Source organism: Gymnoscopelus microlampas, assembly GCF_963454915.1.
Source record: "Gymnoscopelus microlampas genome assembly, chromosome: 16".
In the NCBI taxonomy this organism is placed as follows: domain Eukaryota; kingdom Metazoa; phylum Chordata; class Actinopteri; order Myctophiformes; family Myctophidae; genus Gymnoscopelus; species Gymnoscopelus microlampas.
Window position 1 is genome coordinate 8,813,431 of NC_139953.1, and position 21,186 is coordinate 8,834,616.

A 21,186-nucleotide genomic window follows, 5' to 3' on the forward strand; every position below is an offset into this window, starting at 1 on the left:
TATCTGAACTCATTTTACTATGATGTACTATGATTTTGACAAAAGGGTTATTATTGAGAATTATTGTTGATTTAATTAATTGTTATCCTTTTTATTCTTTGAGACTATGAGTCAGTCCTTCCTTAATATTACTTTTTTGATCCTGAAGACATAATCAAGAATGTGATTATATTATTTTGGTTTATTTTATTGTTTTATGAACACACTGTATTACTGTATGTCTAATCATGTGTTTGAATTGTACTCAGCTTGAGAGATGTAATGTTTGGGGCTTTTTGTGTAGCAGAGACAGTGGACATAGGCGGCGGGTAATGAAGGCTAGGGTAGGCTAAGCCTTCCCAAATGTTATCCTGGAATTTTTTTGAAATTGAGCAAATTATATATAATAAATGTGCGCAGCATTATTTAGGCTATTATATATTGTGTGTGCTGTCGCTGGTCAATATCTAACCCTAACCCTAACCCTAAAACCGAAATAAAGTAACCAAAAAGTAACTTTATCCGCGCTAAACCCGAAAAAAATCGCGGGAGGGGGACACATGCACGTGCATGTGTCCCGTATCAGCCTTCCCAAATGTCGGGCTCACCCGCCGCCTATGACAGTGGAGCAAGGAGGAAAACAGAAGTTGGTTAAATGACGAAATTTAGCAGGAAAGTACATTGCTCTACTTTGGGCTGGTGAAAGCAGATTACCGCACACACAGGCACACGCACAGATTGCTTAGGGTGTGGGGGCACGACGCTGCTGCAATACACACAGGCACACGCACACACAGATTGGGTGTGAGGCATGAATGCTGTGATACAGACACACTCATATGGGAAAAGTACTGTCTGGGCCATTACAAGACCACAGGGCATTCAAGAAAGAGGATCTTGACTGTAATGAAGCAGAGTGGCAGATCTAATGTAGCCTGGTAAACCCTCCCTCCGGAAATCTCATTTCCATTTGATTTCAGAAAGGAGTCTGGTCTGAAACGCCTTTCTCCAATAATCGCTCTGCTCGCCGAGCCGACGAGCCTATCAGCGTCGTCGCTCATTGTTCTGTGATTGACAGCGACAGTTGGCCAATCAGGTGGCGAGTTCGAGTGAGCCCGAATGAACCCGAGTGCAGCCTGAGATCCGCCGACAAAAGACGAACGGCAGCCATTGTTGTTTGTGCGAGTGCCTTCACTTCTTACTTTCAGTTTTATAACGCTTTCAAACTTCTTTTTTGAGGCACGGAATTTACTTATAAGATATCGTTTGGATAGAATTTAGTTGTTTAACTTCATATATGTGGTCAATTAATCATGACAGAGCCTATTTAAAAATATAAATTTAGAGAACCGGCAGGGGCGGGGAGTGACACGCATGTATCCCAATAAGGCAACCTATTTTCGGCATGGCCGTCCCAAAAGTCCCGTTGCGTCACATAGTCTGGAGCTCGTCAAAATGAACTGCTCATTGGCTGAAGGGGGAAAACGATCATTGGTTGAAGGGGTTGTCAGTCAACGGTATTACTCCCGCCCAACTCCAGCCCACAGCGATTATTGCAGAAAGGCGTTTCAGACCAGACTCCTTTCTGAAATCAAATGGAAATGAGATTTCCGGAGGGAGGGTTTACCAGGCTAGATCTAATGCAGAACATGATGGAAATTATGATTATTTGAGTAATGTAATTTAATCAACAGTATCGATCATGCTGAAGTATTTAAATCTTTGAATATAATACATTTTTTTTAACTCAAATCTTTGCTTCTGGGGGTCCCTGGAACAAAATATTTTGAGATGAGGGTCCATGGCCAAATACATTGAGCACCACTGATATAGCAACATACGTAGGTTTTTCAGAAAACTGTTAGGATTTAGAAGACATTTTTGGGGCGGTGTAGCCGCCCCCTATAAGTGAGTTTTGGACACCGACCAAAAAATTTGTGTCCCCCCTAACCCTTCCATTGTTAATGCAAATCGATACTTTTTTCATATCAGCCAATCACATTACAGCTAGTGTCATCACCACTAACTGTAATGTGATTGGCTGACTTTGCAAATTCAGGACTGTGATTGGCTAGCGAAACACATGACACATGTGCAGCCCTATGAATAGCAGTATGGACTTTATAAAAAGTCATTTATCCTTTTTTTAAAGTGAGTCATGTTGTGATGACCACACACCGCCCACTTCACACTGGGTGTGATTTTTATAGTCTAAATAGGCCAATGCACAATCTTCCTACATAAAGCAGTCGCAAACGTTTACCTCCCAGTCTGAACTGCCCTCCGCTGGCCACGGAGCGCCCGCTGGTGGCGGGGCACGTCTTGGCGCGGTAGTTCCCGTTGAAGTAGAGCGCCACGCGGCCCCCGGACGCCGTCCACGTCAGGCAGAAGGGCCTCATGGAGGACGTGATGTCAGCGGCGCTGATGAGGGACTCCAGGGAGCACGCCTGCTCGTCCACCGTCAGCTCCATGCCGCCGCTGTTCTTGCCGAAGCGCAGCGCCACGGCCCCGTCGTCGTCGTCGTCGTCGTCCTGGCCGCGGCGAGCGTACGTGAACACGTGCTCTTTCTGTCAGGGAAACAGACTTTTTAACCCGCAGTGATGGAAAAAGTACTCAAATGTTTTACTTTTTACCCAAAAAGCGGTGTTTGGGAAACGGTGTCACTCTCCATTCCGACATCTCACCACTCCGACTAGTGGCTTCCGCGTGCGGTTAGGGTTAGGGTTAGGGTTAGGTATAGGGTTCGTCAACGTCGGAAAGGCGACATGTCGGAAAGGAGAAATTCACCCTTGGGAAACAGCCAAAAACACACTGTTTGGGAAACAGCAAGATAGATGATTAAAGGTTTCTTTGTTGTTCCATCTTGTGTATGGATACATGAGAGTAATGCTGCGTTCAAACACAAAATATACAAAGCTACACAACATATTTGTATCTTTGTAGCCGAGGTTGAAAGCAGCGCAACGTCTCTTTTGTTGCTTTGTAGCTGCTGTAACAGCTACAGACGTCAGATGTATCTTTGTATCTTCATGTCACTGGCTTCCATTGAAAAAGTGTGTGTGTGTGTGTGTGTGTGTGTGTGTGTGTGTGTGTGTGTGTGTGTGCGTGCGTGCCTGCGTACGCGCGCATGTGTGTGTGTGTGTGTGTGTGTGTGTGTGTGTGTGTGTGTGTGTGTGTGTGTGTGTGTGTGTGTGTGTGTGTGTGTGTGTGTGTGTGTGTGTGTGTGTGTGTGCATGCGTGCGTGCGTGCGTGCACAGCACACCTCTTTCTGGTTGGAGCGAGCCAGTTCAAAGCACACCGTCAGCTGGCTGAGCGACGGTATGGAGACGGCACCGGCGACCTTGGTGACCTTTCCGTTTCCTCCCGTTATGGCCACCTTCTGGTTCCTCAGCGCCACGGCAACTATAGGAGAGAGGAGAGGAAGGAAAGGAAGGAAGGAAGGAGGGACAGAGGGAGGTGGAAAGCAGAATAAATAGCAAGAAAAGAAGATGAGGAAGAAGGAAACATGCATAGTAAAATCCTGAGTGTTAATTTCACCTTAAATAACACTCAGTCTGTACGGTGTAACAACAAAGCACACTCAACATGAACAGAAGCAAATAACATTTCAATGCAGGTCCATCATAACAAACATATAATTCAGCTAAACCTCTCGCTTGAAGACACAGTAACATCCTCAGTTCATTTAACCCTGAGAGTTAAGGAGGGTTTTACTGTGTCAGAGTTATAGCGCAGCATCACAACGAGTCCATATACTTTCAGGCGTGCTGTACTCTAGAATTCGTTCCAAGTCATAAACAGTGTCTCTTCTTGCCGTATTGCGACAAACCTTTCATTTTGAATGAGATCGTGGCACTTCATCATTACAAAGATCAGACAGTCGTTGGCTTGACATTCTAAATAACACACGCACACACACACACGCACACGCACGCACGCACGCACACACACACACGTTGCATCAGAGCTTAGAATACGATCGCAGAATGAATAAGAGGCTAATATTCCATTACATTTTGTGAGCCACAAAACTCTCATCCTCTTGCCTTCGTCTGCGTACTTTTACTGATACTAATGTACAGTAAAATATGTACGGTAACATTTTGTGCAGTCCTACGAATAGACATTCTATACAAAGATCTCAAGCTTTAACCGGTCAAAAATCGTTATGCCTGTTTAGATCCAACATAGCTGCTGATATTTTACAAACAATTTTACTAATGATTTATCGAATAATCCATTGGTTTGATTGACAGAAAATGTAGCAAATAAAATGTGGAATGGAATCATCAGTTTAGTCATGTATCATGCAAATGATACGTCTTTGACGGTGTGGTGAAGTTCATTCTCTTTGGTGGTAGTTTAGTCCTAGTTATGCTAAAGCTCTTTGATGGTAGGTTAGTCATAGTTACGATAAAGTTCTTTCTCTTTGACATTAGGTTAGTCATACTTGTGGTAGACGTTTTTAATCTTTGACAGTAATCCTAGTTGTGGTTTGAGTTGTATATGAGGGTAGGTTAGTCATAGTTGTTGTAATTCAAGTTTAGACTTTTTGACGGTAGGTTAGTCATAGACAGTTTTACTAAAGTTCTTTGTACGTGACATCATAGTCATACTACAATTCGTTACATTTGACCGTAGATTAGACATAGTCATACTAGAGTTATTTGCATTTGATGGTGGGTTAGACATAGTCATACTAAAGTTCTTTGCATTTGATGGTAGGTTAGACATAGTCATACTAAAGTTCTTTGTATTTGATGGTAGGTTAGACATAGTCATACTAAAGTTCTTTGTATTTGATGGTAGGTTAGACATAGTCATACTAAAGTTCTTTGTATTTGATGGTAGGTTGGACATAGTCATACTAAAGTTCTTTGCATTTGATGGTAGGTTAGATAGACATAGTCATACTAAAGTTCTTTGCATTTGATGGTAGGTTAGATAGACATAGTCATACTAAAGTTCTTTGCATTTGATGGTAGGTTAGATAGACATAGTCATACTAAAGTTCTTTGCATTTGATGGTAGGTTCATCTAGTTGGGGTAAATGTCCTGAGTGTGTTCTCAGCACTGCTGTTCAGCACAGACCTGCCTAGATGTTACTGTTGGCTCGGAGCTTCACAATGACAGCCAGTTTGCCATGGAAAAACACCCCTCACACACGTATGCATGTTTGCCTGTGCTAAGACGCGCAAACGCGCACACACACGTGCACACACACGTGCACATAGCTGGCAAGGCTGTCTGTAAAGGCCTTCCTTTGATACACACTACCTTGTGCTGTGATTGCGATGTTGATCCACCTGTGTTCACACACCTACAACGGTACGGTGTCTACTTTTTAAATCCTCAGTGTTCATTTAACTCTGCATAAAACAGAACCGAATGGACTTGATGGGTCCATTTGGTCCCATTTGTATACACTCTCGGAGTTACAACTGGATAAATTAACCGAGGATTTAACAGTGCATCAGTGTGCGTGTGTGGGGGGGGGGGGGGGGGGGGGCGCGTCCCAGTGATATGCCGTAACGACAGGCAGGAATGAGGTCTTAAATTTTTACATCATAGAAGTAGCCCTATATTTTGATTAATAGCCTCAATATGTTTTATTGCAGCTACAGCGATACTTTTTACAATGCAGTGGGTCCACAGCCATCTCTCTCAGTGTGTTCGTGTGCATGTGTCTGCATGTGTGTGTGTGTGTGTGTGTGTGTGTGTGTGTGTGTGTGTGTGTGTGTGTGTGTGTGTGTGTGTGTGTGTGTGCACACGCGCTGTGTGTGTGTGCGCAAATATTCTTAGGTAAGTGTGAAATGTTAGTGTGTGAGCGTGTGTGTATTCTGCGGTGAGCGCCACAGTGTGTGTGTGTGTGTGTGAAGGAGCTAACAATAATAACCAAACATGGCAAAAGAACACAAACACGCATGCACACACACACACACGACATGACGCAAGCCACTATAAATGGCTTGTACAACTGTTGTGGCGAATAAACTCTCCCTTCTGGACAGAAAGAAACAGACCAATAACACTGTGGTAGAATTACATGGCATATTGTTATTATGTTTGCCATTATCTAACCTTCACATTTGCCTTATTTGTACAGTAGTTCATCTTTTGCCTTATGATGTGATCTGATAGTGTTATAGGGGTTAAAATAGCTGTTGTTTTGGATACAGCTTGTTCCTTCTGACACCAGCAGTTTCTCCCTTAGTATTAAACTACAGTTTAATCCCTGTTCTCCTGGCAGACACACTTGACCACTGGCCTCTTGGCCACTGTGTCTACTGTACTTCTCCCTATGATATCATGTATTAAAGCACCACACACCACTTTCAATAAGTGTCTCTGACTCCATTCTACACTGCTTTTAGTGTAAATACTAGGTAGCCAACTGTTACTACATCTGCTACGGCTATGTCTTATTGCACATTAATGCTTCAGTACACAGTACATTATATTAGTTTTTCTTTTTTATTACTATTGTCAATATTGTTGCAGCACAGTATTTTCTGGACTCTCACAAGATTGCCTTTCTCTTCTTGTGCCTGTACAGTATGAGTAGTAACAAATACAATCTTCTTGATTCTGGATCAATTACTGATTGATCCAGAATTCCTTGACAACACACACGTACATCAGTGTTGATTTCGTCGACTAAAACTATGTCATTTTTTTTTTCGTCGACTACCTTTTTTCACTGACTAAATAAAACTAAATCAAAGCTAAGCTATGATGACTGAAACTAAGACTAAATATACTGACAATTTCGTCAACAAATAAAAACTAGCCTAAAATGTTTGGGAGGGACTGGTGATGAAGAGATCCAGTAGAACTAACGGTGCGTTTTAACAGCGGGCAACTCTCGGGCGATGCCGGGCGACATCGTCCAAAAAGATAAAGAAAATCCATCTTTCATCGCCCCCCCCCGCCCACTTCGCCCGATCGCCAGTAGTTGCCGGCTCTCATAGACTTTCTTTACATTTTGGACGATGTCGCCCGAGAGTTGCCCGCTGTTAAAACGCACCGTCAGACAAGTATGTTTGGTTGCGCTCAGGTGTGTGCGCTCTGAAAATAGCAGATATACAAGCTCGCAACGCGTTGTGAGCTTGTAGATGGGCTATTTTCAGCATGCAACCAAGTGTTAAATCAGCCTTTACGACGCCATCAAGGCACCGCCAAAACATATTTTAGTCGACAAAATCAACTGTAGATTTAGTCGACTAAAACTAGACTAACAGTAAAACATTTCAGACGACTAAAATATGACTGAAACTAAATGGAACTGTATTAAAACTACATTTAATTTTATTCAAAATTTGCTGTCAAAATCAACACTAACGTACATACACACAAAACAAAACAAAACGGGACGGGACGTTTCGACACATTTCGACACACAACAACACGTTGAGCAAACAAACCGTGGTGGTAGCTAACCCTAAACCCTCTCTTCTGCACGCTGAAGTCCGAGTGAAAGGACAGCTCCAGGACGTTGCCGGTGGAGTTGAGCGTGAGGCCGTGCGCCGTCAGGCCGCAGAACTTGACGTCGGCGTTGCCCGTGTTGACCACGGCGCGGTCGTAGATGCAGCCCAGCGCCTCCTCCAGCTCAAAGTCCAGGAAGGAGAGCTGGATGATGAAGCCGGCCGGGGCCTGCAGCGTCCACTTGCAGGCCTGCGACTTGGGGTAGTCCTGCGGGTAGCAGGGGGACGTGATACCCCCCTGCGACTCGGTCAGCACCACATTGCAGCTGGCCGGGACGCAGGCCAGAGCTAGAGGAGGAGGAGGAGGAGGAGGAGTAATAATGCTTAATAACTTGGAACGAGAGAGAGAGAGAGGAGACAAGGAGAAGTAAAAGAGAGAGAGAGCTCAGGGACAGTTCGGAGAACAAGGTCGGCGTGGGTGGACATCACACGGGAGGCGAGGGGGAGAGGGCAACAAGGAGATTAAGGGCATACACTAAAGGCACAAGGCGAGCGGAAGACAGGCCCGGTACATGGAGAGAGCACACTTAACTCATTCACTGCCAGAATTATTTCTGGCCGCGTTTGAACACTGCCATATTTTTCATTGAAAAAAAAAAAGTACTCAGGAGCCGAGATACAGAATTTTTAAGTTTTAAGTTAACAAGGAAGTGGATGGGAGTCTATATCTTCGAAAAATCATATCTCCTTGGTCTTTGGGTCAAAAAAAAAAAAAAAAATCCAAAAAAAAAAAAAAAAAAAAAAAAAAAAAATGTATTTTTTAATTTTTTTAAAAAGTCGTTTTAGTCGTTCTAGGCAGGCATGGCTTATGGACAGAAGTCGTTTTAGTCGTTCTAGGCAGGGAATGAGTTAAAAGTTCTGCTACTTGTATATCACTGGTTCTCAAAGTGGGGTCTGGGGACCCCCAGGGGTCCTTGAAGGGGTTCCAGGGGGGGTCCCCAGCAAAAAAGGAAAACGTTTGAACCCATTACATTTTTTTGGCTATTCGAAAATAGCAGATCTAAACACTCTCACAGCGTATCAGTGTGATACGCTGTGAGCTTGCAGATTTGCTATTTTAGTCGACAAATGTTGGCAAATCTTCTCTTATTTGTGGTCCCTGGCACAAAATCTATTCAAACGGGGGTCTGCGGCCAAATGTACATCATTTTGGGGATCCTTGACGTGGAAACGTTTGAGAACCATTGCTCTTTATCGCCTAGGAAATAGGAGACAAGTGGAAATGGTAAGGAGACGAGGGCATATACAGTCATAGCCCTGGGCCCGCCCAGGCAGGTTCAAGGGAATATAGGAGACAAGGACAGACACAAGTAGACAAGGAAGACGTAACAGGAGGAGGGGGCGGACGGACGAGGACATTTAAGGACAAGACAGCATGCGGCGAGGCGAGACCACAGGCGACAGACCAGGCGGGGGGAGGGGCACATCATCGCACACCGTTAGGGTGGTAGGATTCAAGAACGTAGGAGTCAAGTGGACCAAGTCAGGCACCAAGAGATAAAGCAGATTACTGTCGGCCACCAAGGAGACATAAGGAGGGACACACTTCGAGGAACTCGTGCAAGGAGCCAAAGGCAAGAGACACAAGTGCCAAAGGTTTTTTTTAACCCATTAAAACCAGGAAAGCATCTGTGTCATTTTAGATTTTAGCTGTACAGTGCATCGTCTCTGTCGGGTGGAAACCTCATTATGTCCAAAACTGTTGCTTTTCAGGATTCAAATTCAAAAGTAGCAAAATTAGCAGATCCACAAGCTCAAATCGTGTAGCGTTTTCGAGCTGCTTCTTTTTATGCTTTTGTGTGACGCTGTAGTATGATCAAGTAGGGCGTTAATTTACGGGAAAAAAAAGTTTAAATATGGACATAAGTGGTTTCTGCCCGACAACAGCGATATATAGCAACATCGTTTTTTTCAGAAAACTGTTGGAAGACATTTGTAGCATCGGCCTCAGGTCTTAACCACTTACAGTAAACCCTATAACCTTTGTTGACCGAGGGTTCCCCCCCCCCCCCACACCAAATCTCTGCGCCGAAAACAGCAGATCTACAAGCTCCCAACGCGTGCGTCGCCTTGTAGATCGGCTGTTTTCACCGAACGTTCTCCCATTATGACATAGGCCCAGAATAGGGATGCTAGGATTCATGTGGTTAAATGGTCAAAGAAGCAAACATTATTACGACACTAAAATACACCAACATATATGTTCATACACTCTCAATAGGCTCTATGCACAGCAGCCATATTGGAAAGACATTGGGCCTCTTCTTGCTTCCTTCACAGGTGTTACCAATGATACTAATGAAGGCTCTGTTCCATTCTGGTCAGGGTGCTGATATCGTGCATTTTGGCTCACTAGAAACACTCCATTTTGGTTCCCAAATGGCCCCTTATGGTGGGTGTGTAACTCTGAGAGTGTACAAATGGAACCAAATGGACCCTTACGGGTCCATTTGGTTCCATTTGTACACTCTCAAGAGTTTTAGGGGTCCTTGAAAATTAGACAACCACTATGCCACACTAAATGGCACAGAGCCTTAATAAGTAACATTGGTAACACCTGTGAAGGAAGTAAGCCCAATATGGCTGCTATATGATGGAACGGAACTCCTTCGGATCCATTCAAAAAGGACGAATGCGAGGAAGTTCCCAAGTCCAGTTAGTTACACAGAGTCTCTGCGTCCTCCTTCACATGAGGAGGTCTGGGCTTGGCTTTATTACGTTTTAAATAGACAACAACGACGCACTGTGTAACAGGGATTCGTGTTACAAATTGCAGTTTTGGCGCGCGCCGTCGCCCGCACACTTGATTCTTATGTGAGCCGAATGTGGAACCAGCTGCATAGTTCAGCCAGAAGAGAGAGAGAGAGAGAGAGAGAGAGAGAGAGAGAGAGAGAGAGAGAGAGAGAGAGAGAGAGAGAGAGAGAGAGAGAGAGAGAGAGAGAGAGAGAGAGAGAGAGAGAGAGAGAAGAGAGAGAGAGAGAGAGAGAGAGAGAGAGAGAGAGAGAGAGAGAGAGAGAGAGCAAAACACTGTCCCTTATCCCAGTTCTGCACTGCGGCTGGAAATGCCAGTTGTCAACATTGAAACTTATTAAAACAGGAAGGCAGTGGTGGAAAGTAACTAAGTACATTTACTCAAGTACTGTACTTAAATAATAGTTTTTGGTATTTTTTTTACTTTACTGGAGTATTTCCAGTTTTCAGTACTTTTACTTCTACTCCACTACATCTCAGAGGCAAATATTGTACTTTTACTCCACTGCAATTATTTGTTACTTTGCATATATAAATCATTATATTATAAAACATACATTAACCACTTCAGCCCAAATTTTATACGTAGGCTATTTAAAAATAGCCGATCTACAAGCTCACAACGCGTCGCGATGTGACGCCTTGTTTTAAGTACAAAATGTACTTAAAAGTACTTAACATGTACTTTTAAGTACATTTTGATACCAATACCTTTGTACTTTTACTCAAGTACATTTTTTATTCCGGACTTTTACTTGTAACAGAGTATTTCTACATTGCAGTATTGATACTTTTACTTAAGTAAAACATTTGAGTACTTTTTCCACCACTGCAGGAAGGTGCCAAAGCGCTAACAAAGTGCATAAACACTCAGTTTGCTCACTATAGTCACATATTTAACGTCACTGGGTTCACCAAAAAATGCATAAATTAAAGCATAGTAGTTGTGGAAAGACTTGGAACAGTCCAACCCACATACTGACAAAAAAAATGACAGAAAACAACAACAACAATAATATCAATCAAATTTCAATTTAATTGCATCGCCCGCTGTTAATGTGAGAACCCTCCCGTCTCTCTCTCTCTCGCCAAAAGCTGGAGAGATGTTCCACATTCATAATAATAAATTTAAAAAATATATATATAATAAAGCCAATATATTTGAACTGGGAAGTGGAAAGTATGGCGGTTAATTCCTCTCGGCAACAATGGCCTCTGTTGATCTCAAAGCAGTGGATCAGGACAGCCAAAACCACAGTCAGCCCACTGTCGGCTCCCAGCGCTGGAGACCACTTCACAACACACACCACTGAGTGTGCTTTTCTGTGCATGTCTGTGTTATGTGTGTGTAGAAAACACAAGAGGACGGCATGCAGTGGTGTAAAGTAACTAAGTGCATGTGTGTGTGTGTGTGTGTGTGTGTGTGTGTGTGTGTGTGTGTTGTGTTGTGTGGGATGCACAAAATGCACACACACACACACATACTGAAAGGGCATCTTTGCTTGTGTCTGTCCGTGTGTGTACATGTGGGGTGCGTGCAATATGCATACTTTCTATGTTTACACACGGTTGCATCAGTGCATGTTTGTTTGTCTGTGTGCATTAACTCATTTCTTACACGTGCACGACAAAGCGACAAAAACACAAAAAACACACACTTTTCTGTACGTGCGCGCGGACGTGCATGGCTGCACACGGCTGCGTGTATACACCTCTGTGCACACACACATAGCACGCCTCTGTGTCTGTGACTGTGTGTGTGCGTGTGCGTGTGCGTGTGCGTGTGCGTGTGCGTGTGCGTGTGCGTGTGCGTGTGCGTGTGTGTGTGTGCGAGTGCGAGTGCTCGGGTTTTGTGTGAGCGAGGCCCACATCTCCTTCTTCCCAAAGCCCTGCTAAAAGCCACATCTCCAGTTTCTGGCAACAAAAAACCTCACGTTCCTCCTTATCCTCCCATCTGGACTCTGGGGGGGGGGGGGGGGGCGTGAGTCTTAAAGCCTTCTCCTCTCTCCGCTCTGCATCAGCAGCACTGGGCCGGCCAGGCCGTCACAGCGGACACCAGGGGATATAAGGAGAAGGGGGGGGGGGGGGGGCATCCCCGGTCAGAGAACCTCTCTGCCTGGTTTGGTGGAAAAACCTTCAGTCAAGATTCATGTGTGTCCTGGTGGCCAACTACACAGCACAACATAAATCCTCTCTTCTGGGGGTCCCTGGCACAACATATTTTTGAGCCAAACACACATCATTTTGGACGTCCTCGGCATGAAAACGTTTGAGAACTACTGAATTACGGTATAGACGTTTATAGAAGTATAAAACAGTGTGTGAAAACAAACGAGCGGAGGTACTTCTGTAGCCTGCTGGCAGTGTACGTACAATGTTTGACGCTGATCAATGCAGCGCTTTGCAAGACTAGCTCCGGACAGACGTAGAGACACACACACACACACACAGACACACACACACACATGTTTGTATTACTATACAAACGAGGACATCAATATTTTAGGAAGCCGATTTTATGATTGATTTATGATTTTTTGGGGGGCATTTTAACCGCAAGTCTAAAGCCGGAAAATAGCAGATCTACAAGCTCACAACGTGTCGCGCTGCGACACGTTGTGAACTTGTAGATCGGCTATTTTCCGGTGTTTGACATCGCCGCACTAACTAAGTATAAAATATGGAAAAATCTAACCCCAACCCCTTAAACCTAACCTCTAAAGATCTAATCCTAAACCTAACCCCAACCTGAATCTTTCCTAGTCCTCTAACCCAGAAAGAAAGAGTGTTTTCATAAGGCCTGTGGTACTGCATGCACGGCAGGCAGAGGTGGGACAAAGTCCCTGTTTTGCAAGTCCAAGTAGAGTCTCAAGTCTTTGCTCTCGAGTCCCGAGTCAAGTCCCAACCAAGTCAACAAAGGCAAGTCCCAGGTCAAGCCCCAGTCCTACACGTTTTGTTTTGAGTCCCAAACAAGTCATGATGCCAATTAATAATAATAATATAAAGTTTGACATAAATCATGTGCATTTTTCACAATTTGCATTTATTTTTAAACAAGGTTTCTTCCAGGGGGAGGGGGGGGGGACCAGTTGCTTCCAAAGTAAAATCACACCCTGTGTGAAGGAAGCGGTGCCTTTGGGGCGGGGCTTAACTCATTTCAGTTCGTCCCTATTGGTGGTCTGAGTCCACTTACCAAATTTGTACTTGGTAGCATGCTGCAAACTGGAATAATGGCTGTTTAAAGCCCAGCCAATGGGCAGACAGAGGGGCGGGGCTTAAGTAATTACAGTTTGTCCCTATTGGTGGAAGTAAAAATGTAGTCACTTCCTGACTTGCCTACGTAATTGCTGATGTTTGGAAATCCGGCTCAAACAAGATGATAAGCAGACGGTGAAGCAAAGTAAAAAAATAATAATAATAAAACACTGAACAAGCTCTTTCGTCTACACTGCCACACTGATGTTCAGGGGGCTGTGCTGCTCAAACGTAACTTTCAATGAGGCTACATGAGGAAATCGGAGCTATTCATGAGCGAGAAAGGGAAGCCATGCAGCCGCAGAGTTGGGTGACCCAGACTGGCTTCATGATGTACACAGCACTTAGCTGTTCCCTATGAGCATGTTGGTGCCTTGCATGGTCGCCTTCCGCCGTCAAGTGTGTGACTGGGGGTATGTGACACAAATTGTGAAGTGATTTGGATAAAAGGCGTGATAGAATTGCAGGACCATTTACCATTAACTTAACCCATTAAGACCTGAGGCCGATTCTACAAAATGTCAAAAACTGTTTTTTGAAAAAAGGCATGTTACTATGTCAGTGGTTCTCAAACTTTTTCATGTCAAGGACCCCAAAATGTATATGTATTTGGCCGCGGACCCCCATCTCAAAATATTTTGGTCCAGGGACCCCCCAGAAGCAAAGATTTGAGTTACAAATCTTCGCTTTAAAAATATATATATTCAAAGATTTGCACACATTTTCACGATTTTTCAAAAATATAAAAATATATTTTTGAATAGCCAAAGAAATCTAAAAATGACACAGATGTTTAACCGGTCTTAATGGGTTAAATGTGCTTGAATTGGGCCGCCCGGTACGTCAGATTTCTCCACATCTGAGAGCCTTTATTACTTATAATTGCGTACTTACTGGTGAATCTAGGAATGTATTTTGGGAAGCCATGCGCAATAGCAAAATGTTGATCCCAATTACCCGCCAATGCTTTGAAGGCTGCTCGCCTTTTACTGAGGAAAATCATTTCAAAGTTTCAAAGTTGGATGGGCTACAGCGGCTAATGGCTTCATAAGAGGCCAAAAAGTTTGACTACAGAAAGAGGTGGGGAGATTTAATGAACAAACATTCAACCTAATTCACAAAACAAGACATGCCTATTTATGATCAGATTTGATGTCCCCCCCCCCCGCCCACCTCCTCATCATTTTGTTGGATGATTATTATTTGTTTGATTATCAGCCTGAAGCTGCGTGGAGCTACAGTCTGAAATAGGCTCTATGCACAGCAGCCATATTATCGCTTCCTTCACAGGTGTTACCAGTGATACTAATGAAGGCTCTGTTCCATTTAGTGTAGCACAGTAGTTCTCAGATTTTTAAATTTCAGATTTCCACAACCCCCATAACTCTGAGAGTGTACAAATGGAACCAAATGGACCCATAAGGGTCCATTTGGTTCCATTTGTACACTCTCAGAGTTACACACCCGTAAAGGGCCATTTGGGAGTGTTTCCAGTCAGCCAACATGCACAATATCAGCACCCTGACTCCGTCTGACCAGAATGGAACAGAGCCTTCATTAGTATCATTGGTAACACCTGTGAATGTCTTACAATATGGTTGCTGTGCATAGAGCCTATTGGCTGCAGTGTTGGCGATTACAAGGGGGAGGGGATTCAAATTTCCCTAAACCAATCACAAGAGATCCACGGATCCGCCTACATCTGACGTCGTCGCACAGCTTGTTTTAGCAGATATTCGCTGATTGGCTTGTCGTTAGACCCTCCCCCACCTCCGACTCTCATTGGACGGTATATTTTTGTATCGAAGATATCCTAGGCTCACATTTCAACACCAGACCAAGAGGCAGTCCACTCAGAGAGTGGGCGGGGTCTATGGTTTGGAACCAGGCTAGGAGGCAGGCAGAAAGAACCTGTTTTCCTGATTTGTCATGATATTATAAGTAAAGTGGCACTATGTAACTTTTTTTACTGCATGAAATATAAATGTGTCCAATCTGTATGGTAGAGTATGTCAATACAATTGGGGTGGTTGTATTTTGTCTCCCTGCTCTTCCATTGAGACATTTAGATCGTGTCAAAGGTCATGTCTCACCTCGACACAGGAGGATCTGACACAAAATTTGACCTGATGGTCAGGATCCAATTTATCCCCTGAGCAAGCAGGCAGGCAGGCTCTATTAGCTCAATGGTAAACATTTCAGCGCGTGCGCAGGAAACCTGGTTCAAATCCGGGGTAGAAGAGGAAAGTTATAGAGTGCTGCTTTAAAGACAGCCTACAGGTATATGGTATAGTGAATGGTCACTTTAAGACAGCCTAGATAAGAGCACGGTGGCGCAGTCGGTAGCACTGTGGGCACTGGGGGCGTGTCCTCTCCTCCGCGTCATCAGCGCCCATACCCTAGGTGGGGTTGGCTAAAGGGCCTCTCTGTGTGGAGTTTGCATGTTCTCCCCGTGTTCCCTAGGTACCCTCACAAAAAACATGCAGCAATCCTGGTCACTATACTGCCTCCCCCTGGTCAGCCAGGGCGCCTGATGGAGGGGAAAGGAACTGGTTGGAATAACGTGTTCCTTCCACACGCTACGTCCTACCGGGGAAACTCCCCCCTGTCAGGTGATAAGAAGCGGACTGCTTGCTCCTCATGCATTGAAGGAGGCATGAGCTCAGTTCTAGGCTCTCCCTAGGCTGGCAGAGGGAGAGTAGCGCCCAGGATTATATAGGCAATTTGCACTGGGTGAAACAATGGGTTGCAAAATCGTGGGATAAAAAAAAAAAAGACAGCCTAGATCGACAAGCTCAAAACGCGTCGCTTCGCGCTGCTTTCAAGCTTGTAGATCTGCTATTTTTGATGCTTTCGTGTGCCGCTGTAGTATGTATCATGTAGGCCGTTAATTCACGAAAAAACTCAAAAAGTTTGAATAATCATGGAGATAGGAGGTTTTCTGACAACAACGATAACGTGAACCACTGTCTACATACATAAGTATCTATACATGTGCATTTACCGTTATACCGTTATAAAAAGATCAGCACTTCTGACAGAGAAGGAACCTAATAGGCTCCATTCACAGCAGCCATATTATGAAGACTTTCACAGGTGTTACCAATGATACTAATGAAGGCTCTGTTCCATTTAGTCTAGCACAGTGGTTTCCACGACCCCCATAACTCTGAGAGTGTACAAATGGAACCAAATGGACCCGTAAGGGTCCATTTGGTTCCATTTGTACACTCTCAGAGTTACACACCTGTAAGGGGCCATTTGGAAGCCCATGAGGGTCCCTGGACCCCAACTGTAGACCCACTGGTGTTTCCAGTGAGCCAACATGCACACTATCAGCACCCTGACTCTGTTTGACCAGAATGGAACAGAGCCTTCATTAGTATCATTGGTAACACCTGTGAATGTCTTCATAATATGGCTGCTGTGAATAGAGCCTATTGAAGCAGACAGACAAGCGCAGCAGAAAGCCCTTCAGTCTTCAGGACCTCAATGGATCCTCAGTAGAGGCTGAAGATCAGGCAGCAAAGCAAACATCCTACATCCCCCAACGCCAACACCGCCCCCCGCTGGGCTGGAGACCTGGGCCTCCACCCCCGTAGGGTTCTGAACACTACAGTGGTGGAACGCAACTTAAGTACATCTTGCTGCCGTCGGGGCAGAAGCCTCTTATCTCCATATTATCTTACTTGTTGTGTATTTTCGTAAATTAACGGCCTACTTTATCATACTACAGCGTCACGCAAAAGCATCAAAAGTAGCAGATCTACAAGCTCAAAACGTGGCGCGAAGAGACACGTTTTGAGCTTGTAGATCAGCTCCTTTTGCTGTTTTTGAATTTGAATCCTGAAAAGTAACAGTTTTGGACATACAGAGACGATCTACTCAAGTACTGTACTAAATAGGTACAATTTTTGTTTGAGAGAGAGAGAGAGAGAGAGAGAGAGAGAGAGAGAGAGAGAGAGAGAGAGAGAGAGAGAGGGAGATACAGTTACATATGGAGGCCGTGGCACGAGAAGAACCACAGGGAATATTGGCTGATGCCTGTATCAATACGTTAATATAGTGTAATGCCTTGATGCTGGATCCCATATCACACACAGCCCTGAAATGTATAGCACACTAGAGAGAGAGAGAGGTTGGAGAGAACACTGGCCTTCACACACACACACACACACACACACACACACACACACACACACACACACACACAGGCACACACAGGCAGACAGACAGACACACATCTGTCTTGATGCCGTTTTGAATCCTACTTTACGTAAAGCACATTGTGAGCCCTCTATGTGAAAAGTGCTGTATAAATAAAAATGTACTCAGAGACAGACATTGACAGAGCCAGAGAGAGAGACCCAGAGAATGAGAGAAAGAGAGTTAAGAGCGCGTGAGAGAGCTACAGCCAGAGAGACAGAGAGTTGGTCTCTCTGGCTGACGGATGATGTTGTACAATCTAAATTGGCTCATGCCGCTTCATGTAATCACATCTTTCCATCAATCGTTTTAATACGCCGGCTGGAAAATGGATTTTCATGGGAATTGCTAATTGTGTAAATATTTGAGGGAGCTAAGGTTGTCAATTACGGGTTACAGATTTTGATCTTATTAACCACTTGAGGCCCGTTACTCTAGCGCAGTGGTTGTCAACCCTTTTCATATCAAAAGGTCCATTATTTATTCGGCATTAAGCCACGGAACCACCGTTTGATGAGATTTAGACTCTCAGACCCAAGTCTTCGAATATTGTGTTATCGTTGGATACGATTGTGTTCCATTCCATGCTGTGTTGATGTTGGTACCATTAGGAGAGATAACAGGCAAACGTTGATCAGATGTTTAATAATAATCTAACTCTTGAGAGCGTAAAATGAAACCAAATGGACCCGTAAGGGTCCATTTGGTTTCATTTTACGCTCTCAAGAGTTAAAGATCTATAAGGGTCCATTTGGTTACCGACTCTTTATCATTTAGATGGGGACCGCCTGGAACCTTCTCAAGGACCACTGGTGGTCCCCGGACCACTGGTTGAGAACCACTCCTCTAGCGTACGGCGAATAGCGAAAATGGCCGCATCGCGATACGTTGTGAGCTTGTAGATTATGCTACAGTATTTTAACTGTTTAAAGAGATCAGGGTTATTCCATCAAATATTGATTTAAACTCAGGAACATCTTCATCATGACCTGATGAAGATGTGTTGACATCCAAACGTCACGTTATTTGCCTGCACCCTGTAGATAAAAAAAAGGCTTCGATTGTCCGAGTTTGCGCCAGTGCCCTCCTTCTTCTTTTGATTTAAACTCTTCCTAAGTTAAGGGGCTGTCCCATAGAGTTAAATCATAGAGAGGCCACACCAAGCACTGTAACTATATGCCATCCACTTGAGTCAGAATTATGTTTAAATCAATGTATTTATAGTTAAAGTGCTTGGTGTGAACGACCTTTTAAACCAGTAGCATTGTGTTGCTTAAAAATGTACACGAACGTGTTTTCTTTGCATGATTTGAGGCCTGAAAACACTTATAATAAATTCTCTTTTTAGTTTATAGAAAAGAACAAACATGTTCATACCTATAAATAGAGAGAAAACGATCATTTTGGTATTTTTTCCCCAGAACTGTGCAGTATATTTCAAACAAAAAAACATGAAGTAATTTCCTTGTATCTATACTGTATCTGTATCAGTGGTGGAAAGTAACTAAGTACATTTACTTAAGTACTGTACTTAAGTACAATTTTGAGGTATTTGTACTTTACTTGAGTATTTCTAATTTCCAATACTTTTACTTCTACTCCACTACATCTCAGAGGCAAATATTGTACTTTTACTCCACTACATTTACTTGAAAACTTTAGTTACTAGTTACTTTTCAGATATAAATTATGATATAATGAAACATACATTAACCACTTTAGCCATATTTTATGCTTAGGCTATTTGAAAATAGCCGATCTACAAGCTCACAACGCGTCGCATCGCGACGCGTTGTGAGCTTGTAGATCGGCTATTTTCAAATATTTGGTACTTTTACTTTTGGTACTTTAAGTACATTTTGATGCCAATACTTTTGTACTTTTACTCAAGTAAATTTTTAATTCTGGACTTTTACTTGTAACAGAGTATTTTTATATTGCAGTATTGGTACTTTTACTTAAGTAAATAATTTGAGTACTTTTTCCACCACTGATCTGTATACAGTATATCTATCCATCCATCCATGTCCAGTGTATTTGCTAACACAGACGTCAGCTCCACTCTGCCATTGTTTTACAGCTGCTGTGACATTTACACTGGCTTCACTGTGGAGTCTGATAACAAGCTCTGATATAAGATAACAAGTTGTGATTGTCAAACAAACAAATATCGTGTGTGTGTGCGTGCGTGCGCAACGGCGTGTGGGTTACCTGTGTGAGTGCGTGCACGCGTGCATTTTTGCATACCCACGTGCATGTGGATTGTGGAAGTTTGCATACGGCCACGCACTACTGTACTGTGCATGCACACTCTACATGCATGCTTGCACACATACGTACTATAAAGTACGTACATGTGTGCATACCTTGTGCATGTGACCTGTATTAAAACACTTACTTGAGCAAACGTACAAAAGTATCGTCATCAAAAGATATACTTATATCAAAGTAAAATTACACATTTCTTTTAAGATTTGTCGAAAATAGCAGATCTACAAACTCGCAACGCGTCACGATGGGACACGTTGTGAGCATGTAGATCCGCTATTTTCGAGTTGCCAAGGTATTAACCCATTGATACCTGGAACGCATCTGTGTCACTTTAGATGTCTTTGGCTATTCAAAAATAGCAGATATACAAGCTCATAGCGCGGCACCGAGTGCCGCGCTATGAGCTTGTAGATCTGCTATTTTTGAAAAATCTTGAAAACATTTTTTTTTTATTTTTTTTCCCAAAAACTGTTATGATTTAGATTTTTTTTTAAAGAATCGCCTCAGGTCTTAATGGGTTAACTTGTCTCTGTCGGCAGAGGAAGTCCCCCTGATGCAAATGTGACTGTGTAGATAAGCCGCAGTGGGAAATGACCTATTAAAAAAGGGAATTAGCCCGACAACACACCGCGGTGCTACTTCTATCTATACGCACTGCCTGGGACCGTCACACTGATGAAGAACACAGGACTTAAAGTCAGCTAGCGTAATTAGAAAGTCCACGTTCTGACACCTGGTTACATGGAAGCGGACAAATTGTCCCGAGCTACACTTATTATTAACCCATTGAGACCTGAAGCAGATTCTACATGTCTCCTAAATCCCAACAGTTTTCTGAAAAACTTATGTTTCTATATCAGTGGTGCTCAATCTTTTCCATGTCAAGGACCCCCAAAATGATATGTATTTGGCCGCGGACCCCCATCAAAATATTTTGTTCCAGGGACCCCCAGATGCAAAGATTTGAGTAAAAAATGTTCACTATAAAAGTAGATTTGCACAAATTTTCTCAATTTTTCAAAAATAGCAGATCTACAAGCTTGTAGCGCGGCACTCGGTGCCGCGCTATGAGCTTGTATATCTGCTATTTTTGAATAGCCCAAAGTGTAAAATAATGCTTTTTAGCTCTAATCTAAAAATGACACAGTTCCAGGTCTTAAAGGGTTAAGAAACTACACTGAACTGAAACTAAATTCAAAGCTGTTGTCGTTGTTCAGTTTTGGATATGGATACTTAGAAT

At 43.5% G+C, this 21,186-nt stretch overlaps 1 protein-coding gene across 7 annotated transcripts in view; it reads right to left on the reverse strand.

The window, feature by feature from the left end:
- adgrg6 (adhesion G protein-coupled receptor G6) overlaps positions 1 to 21,186 on the reverse strand; it is a 142,968-nt gene that overhangs the window by 85,156 nt on the left and 36,626 nt on the right. For all 7 annotated transcript variants that reach the window (XM_084083284.1, XM_084083280.1, XM_084083283.1 and 4 more), the window contains exons 3-5: positions 7,404 to 7,751; positions 3,242 to 3,381; positions 2,243 to 2,546 (exon numbers count right to left, since the gene is read on the reverse strand). In XM_084083284.1, the coding sequence (XP_083939410.1) occupies positions 2,243 to 2,546; positions 3,242 to 3,381; positions 7,404 to 7,751 (792 nt within the window). The remainder of the gene's footprint in view (positions 1 to 2,242; positions 2,547 to 3,241; positions 3,382 to 7,403; positions 7,752 to 21,186) is intronic.